This window comes from Brassica oleracea, chromosome C9 (genome assembly GCF_000695525.1).
Source record: "Brassica oleracea var. oleracea cultivar TO1000 chromosome C9, BOL, whole genome shotgun sequence".
NCBI lineage: Eukaryota > Viridiplantae > Streptophyta > Magnoliopsida > Brassicales > Brassicaceae > Brassica > Brassica oleracea.
Genome location: NC_027756.1, coordinates 36924333 through 36931163, shown reverse-complemented (window position 1 = coordinate 36931163; position 6831 = coordinate 36924333). Strand labels below are relative to the sequence as shown.

At 30.8% G+C, this 6831-nt stretch overlaps 1 protein-coding gene across 1 annotated transcript in view; it reads left to right on the top strand.

Annotated features, from left to right (window-relative positions):
• The first annotated feature begins 793 nt into the window (after positions 1-793).
• The window catches only part of LOC106319027 (cyclic nucleotide-gated ion channel 4), a 7539-nt gene continuing 1501 nt past the window's right edge, over positions 794-6831 (top strand). Inside the window, exons 1-7 of the mRNA XM_013757229.1 lie at positions 794-1408; positions 2029-2244; positions 3732-4045; positions 4172-4280; positions 4368-4604; positions 4734-4820; positions 5986-6350. Coding sequence (XP_013612683.1) covers positions 794-1408; positions 2029-2244; positions 3732-4045; positions 4172-4280; positions 4368-4604; positions 4734-4820; positions 5986-6350 — 1943 coding nt within the window. The remainder of the gene's footprint in view (positions 1409-2028; positions 2245-3731; positions 4046-4171; positions 4281-4367; positions 4605-4733; positions 4821-5985; positions 6351-6831) is intronic.

Genomic DNA, 6831 nt, shown 5'->3' with positions numbered 1-6831 from the left:
ATCGCCAATCAAATGGGTGTTCGAACTGACATTCGTGATGGACGAGTGCATCAACGACTGAAAGCTGATTTGGTTGAACATATATGAGATAAATTTGGAGACAACAACTGACATTCGAAGCCTCTTTGAGATTATTTTTCGTTTATTTTAGTAATCTTTGTTTTTATTATTTTATATTTTTATTTTAAAATCTATGTTTAAAATGTTATGTTTAACTTTGTTTTTATTAAATAAATTTTATCTTTGTTTAAAATTTTATGTTTAAAATAAAATTTAATTTTTTTAATTGTTAAGAAATTTTGTTAAGGAACTACCAATAAACCACTAAAATTAGTTGTCTCTTAACAATATCTCTTAACTCATTTTTAAGAGTTAAAAATACACTAAGAGCCCTTAAGTGGGGTTTACCAATAAACATGCTCTTAGTAAATTATTTTTATGGTATCTAAAAATCAAAAACTCATGTTTGATATATTTTTATCTTCTATTTAGTTGTTTTTAATGTTATAAGTAAGTGTATAATCCATAAATAACATGCTTAAATAAAATTCAGTCAAAAGAAAAATCTTAAGTAAAATATAACAGAAACAACAAGAAAAGCATTTTGTCAAAAAAAAACAACAAGAAGAAAATCACGAGGGTACTAGGGTAAGTTAAGTAAAAAATAAGAATATCCTTTTTTTCTAAGACAACGTATCTCTCTCAAAAACTTATTTTCATTGTAGAACTTCACATTCTATTAATTTATCACCTCTCTCTCTCTCTATCTCTCTTGCATGCGTTAGTACTTCCCATGGCAACCGAGCAAGAATTCACACGTGCATCACGCGTCTCACGCGCCTCAAGCAGCATAGGATATTACTCAGACGAAGACTACACGACGGAGGAAGAGGAGGACGAAGAAGAAGAGATGGAAGAACAAGAGGAAGAGGAGGAGGAAGAAGAAGAGACACATGTGGGGGTCACGTGCGGAATACGAAGAAGAAACGGGTCATCGAGTAGCTATAATAAATGGATGATGTTGGGTCGAATACTTGACCCGAGATCCAAATTGGTTCAAGAATGGAACAAAGTCTTTCTCCTTGTGTGCGCGACGGGCCTTTTCGTAGACCCACTTTTTCTCTACACCATATCGGTGAACGATGCATGTATGTGTCTCCTTGTCGATGGTTGGCTCGCTCTCACCATCACTGCCGTGCGCTCCATGACCGATCTTTTGCACTTATGGAACATTTGGATTCAGTTCAAGATTGCTCGCCGGTGGCCTTACCCCGGCGGAGATAGCGACGGCGATACTAATAAAGGAGATGAGACACGTCTCCGTACGAGTAGAAGAGTTGCTCCGCCTTACGTTAAGAAGAAAGGGACGTTCTTCTTCGATCTCTTCGTCATTTTACCATTACCTCAGGTTAGTTGACCAATATTTTTATTCTTTTTATTTACCAACAACGATATATTATTATTTTCTTTGTTTCTACGAGATATTAATCTCATCATCTTATGTAATTACTTAATATGCAGTAATAATCATAATCAAGTAGTTGTACTCTGAGACACTTTTGTTATATATACGTTAGTCAATGACTCCAGGCTGATGTTTAATTTTATATAGACACTTCAGTCGCTGCAAATGCAAAGTACTATACAAAGCGACTATCATTTAACAATACTTCTACATTAACTAAGTAAAAGAGATTTCTTGTGAGTTAATAATTGAGACAGTTACCAACTTTGGTTTAAAGGCACAAACATAGTAATCAAATCTAGAACTCAAATAAAATTGACTAATTTAGGAAAAAAAATTGTATTATATGGTCTGAAATTGACTACTAATCTAGGAAAAAAAAACTTGGATAATTAATTATATGGTCTGAAAGAACTCAAACTTAGTCTAACCTAATCATGTTCGTGTGTGGACCAAATGAAATAATACATATTCGTTTTCATTCTATCTTTTCGTTTGGTACATTTTTGTTTTTTTTTTTGTTTAAATAATTTACTTATAAATTATTTTGAAAATGAGAGCAGGTGGTGTTGTGGGTGGTCATACCTTCTCTTCTAAAGAGAGGCTCGGTGACTTTAGTGGTGTCAGTTTTGCTTGTAACATTCCTCTTCCAATATCTACCGAAGATCTATCACTCCGTTCGCCATCTCCGTCAAAACGCTACCTTATCAGGTTACATTTTCGGCACCGTCTGGTGGGGAATCGCACTCAACATGATCGCTTATTTCGTCGCTGCTCATGTAAGTTTTTTGATAAAACATGAACTATTGCTTACTAAAATCGCAACAATTAAGATACAAAATTCAACTATACTTTAACAAATCCTGTCAATATGTATTGTCAAAAATTATTTTCCATCTAAATATTGTGAGCAGTTGTTAATAAATCGAACTATATACTTTGTATTCACTTTGTTCATCAATAGATTACAAGTTTCAGTCATGTAATAATGCATGTTTACGAAATTTTGTTTTGCATATATTTGTGTGTGTGTGTTTGCGGTTAGATTCTGTAAAGTAAAGTACTAATTAAGATATGTGAAATAATTAATTTTCAGGTGCCACGTAATTTATATTATTAAAAGAAAATTACAAAAATAAAATAGCCCTTAGTTTTTCAACTTATTTACAATGGCATGCTACTGAAGTTATTAATTAACTTACTTTTTAGGATTTTTTGTCTTTTCTTCTTTAATTAATACATTTCCAAAATCAAATTCTAACTAAAAATTATGGCAACAATAATTAATAAACCTAACTTTTAGTATTTTTTGTCTTTTCCTATTTTATTATACATATGTGTGTTTGAAAATAATTAATTCCATATATAAATTTCGTAATTACATACATTATATGGTAATTATTTTACTAATTCCACATATACATAATAAATAGTATACAATAATTTTATTATACATAATCATAAAAATTTGATCCAGAAAAATAGTTTATACAACAATTTTATTATATATTATCATAAAATTTTGATCCATAAAAATGAAAATACATTTGTGTGACTTTACAGGTCATATTCTAAATAAATGGATGAGATAATTAAAGGTTTACATGATAAAATAAAACTACTCAATATAAATTATAAAATTATTGTATTTAGAAATGTCATATTAAAAAAAAATTAAACGGGTAAATTTTAAAATATATATTATCACTTATACAAATAAATATTCATTTATAAAAAAACTAACACATCCGCGCATCTGCGCGGATTAAGCTTTAGTTTTATGTTATACGGTTTTGGTTGTGAGATTATTTAAGATGTTACCTATAATATTTTCACATGGACCTTTTCCATTGCTGTGGGAGTCTTCTAAATATACCAGAAAATGCCAAAATAAGAAAAGATTTGTTAGGAAGAAGGTATGATTCTCTGAATCACACAAGTCGCAATCAAATTATTTAATGAACTTAGACACAAGTTGCATTGGTTTTTACGTAGGATTAACTAATAATAAATTATGCAATCATTAGCTTCTTTTTCATAATACATATTCACGTTTTCACTTTTAGTTGTCCCTCAATTAGTTGTCTCTCAATGACTCATCAGCACCTTTTAGCTAACATCGTATGATAATTTCTTAGTTTTTCTAAATCAATCATAAACCGTATAAATTGTAATTAGTAATCAACTAAAATCCGCAAGAAAATCTATTGGTTCGTCAATTAACAATAGTAATCATATATCACTCATATATATGTCTGAACTACAGGCAGCAGGAGCATGTTGGTACTTGCTAGGGGTCCAAAGATCAGCGAAATGTCTTAAAGAACAATGTGAAAGCACAATGGGATGCGACCTAAGAATGTTGTCATGTAAGGAACCGGTGTACTATGGCACGACCGAGATGGTCCTTGACAGAGCTAGGCTGGCTTGGGCACAAAACAACCAAGCACGATCCATTTGCTTAGATATCAACACTAACTACACTTATGGTGCTTATAAATGGACCATTCAACTTGTGAGCAATGAAAGCCGGTTGGAGAAAATTCTTTTCCCTATATTTTGGGGTCTCATGACTCTCAGGTATTTCACAGTTCACATATTCCACTTACATAACCCTTTCCTTATGTATGTATGTATATAGAACTACCAATATTCTGAATATATAAGAAACGTTCAATTGATTTTTTGATCAATATAATTAATCAGCACATTTGGGAATTTGGAGAGCACAACAGAGTGGTCTGAAGTTGTCTTCAATATAATAGTTCTAACAAGTGGTCTTCTTCTCGTTACCATGTTGATCGGTAACATAAAGGTAATGGCAGTAGCTTGTTTTCTTACCATTTATTTTAAAATATCATTACTTAAGGAATTAGAGTTTGTCTCCAATATACAAATGTAGGTGTTTCTGCATGCAACAACTTCAAAGAAGCAAGCAATGCACCTGAAAATGAGGAACATAGAGTGGTGGATGAAGAAGAGACAATTACCATTAGGGTATAGGCAACGAGTCCGCAACTATGAGCGGCAGAGATGGGCTGCTATGCGCGGTGTAGACGAGTGTGAGATGGTTCAAAACCTTCCAGAAGGTCTTAGGAGAGACATCAAGTACCATCTTTGTTTAGACTTAGTCCGGCAGGTCAGATTGGTCATTACAATTAATCAATAATTTAAGAGAAAATAATATATATATATATATATATATATATATATATATATATATAGATATAGAGATAATTGATGTCGATGAGTATTTGCATTCTTCTAGGTTCCATTGTTTCAGCATATGGATGATTTGGTACTCGAGAATATATGCGATCGTGTGAAGTCACTTATTTTCACCAAAGGAGAAACCGTAAGTAACTTTAATCCCATTTTACAGATTATAGCATCTCTAAAAGAAACTCTATAAATTTAAATATATAATTTTATGCTTTTCAAAAAGAAACGTCAAAACTTCAAATTTAGAATTTTGAGGAGATAAATTTCATATTTGAAGTTTCACTACTCAAAAATTTAAATATGAAGTTTCATCTTTTATTTGCATTTTGGCACTTACAATTAATTACACATCACATTTATGATTCTTAAGTTTTTTTTTTGTTTATCGTTTTAATCTTTAATTTTTTTTATATCTCATAATTATTTCAGATTTATTTTTATAAATTCAAATTTTACAAAAAAATTAAATAAAAAAATAAAAATAAAATTTATATTATTTTAAAACTAGAATTAGATAACAAGAATATTACAAAAAAAACTTAATAAAAAAACTTTGTTAAAAGGTACATGAAGACAAAAAAATTTACACACTTTAAATATTACAACAACGCTAATGGTCTGGTAAATTTTCTCCGGAACTTCCAAAATTTCTAAAATATTGTCCAAACAAATTTTGTGTAACCAAAGATAGAGCATTACAGAAATAATTTTTTAAGGAACAATGTGGTATTTTCTTGTGTTTTAATATGTAAATATGTATTTATATTTATAATTTTATATTGTAGTGTAAGATTTTATTAATTAGTATTGTTGTAATATGTTTTATATATGTTATAGTTATTTATAGGAATTTTATGGATTTACATTAATTATGACAAATATAAGGACTATAGAATAAATTACAAACAATTTTGAAGTTGAGTTTGAATTTTTAATTTGGGAGAATAATACTTTGAAACTTTAAATATAGAATTTTGCAAACTCTAAAATAAAATATCTTTTTTGGAGATGATATTATATATTTCAGTGTCGTGAAGCCCATCTATATAGTTAGGAAAACAATGCACAGATAATATGACTCTTCGTAGCAATGTAGCATGATACCAACATAAAATCCCAATATTATTATTAGAAGGAAAACAAATGCTAAGAAAAAAATGCTGAATCGTTTAAGTTTTTACCCCCAAAAATTATCCAGCTAAGCCTTTAAAAATAAAAAAATTATCCAACTGTTGGTAACGTGGGATCCAAGAAAACTCTCAACGATGAACTCAAAGTAAAAATGTTTGAAAGTGCAGATCCAAAAAGAAGGAGATGCAGTTCAGAGAATGTTGTTTGTAGTGAGAGGCCATCTTCAGAGTAGTCAGTTACTAAGAGATGGCGTCAGAAGCTGTTGCATGTTAGGTCCGGGTAATTTTAGCGGTGACGAGCTTCTCTCGTGGTGTCTCCGACGACCCTTCGTGGAGAGGCTACCGCCGTCTACGTCAACGCTCGTGACGCTCGAGACAACCGAAGCGTTTGGACTGGACGCTGAAGATGTTAAGTACGTGACTCAACATTTCCGTTACACTTTTGTCAACGAGAAAGTCAAACGTAGTGCCCGCTATTATTCTTCTGGGTGGCGAACTTGGGCCGCGGTTGCGATTCAGCTTGCTTGGAGGAGGTACGTCTCATTTCTTGAATATATGAATTTCCCTTTTTCAACTTTATAACATATGAAATGTGTTTTTTTCAACTTTTGGAGTGAGGATTTGGGAAGAATCATCTATCTATATTATTAAAAGAGAAGTATCCATTAAAAAATACCCCTAAGTTTTCTAACTTATTTCCACTTCCATGCCATTGAGAATTAAATTAAATATATATAAGTATGGGCTTGTAAACTTTGTTTCTTTTTCATTTTATATAAATATAAGCTTTTGGTCAAAAAAAAAAAAAAAGATGTAAGGTTCTACAATAAAATTAGAAATTTTCACAAAACATTGGAATTTCCCCCAAGTAAACGTGTTTGACGTTAACCTTCTAGTAGAATAGGTTTTATATCATGGTTATGATATATCGATGTATCGCAAACTTTTATTTGTTAAAAAGTAAATCCCAAAGTTAAGGATGAATGTAATATTTAAAATATATTAACTACAATA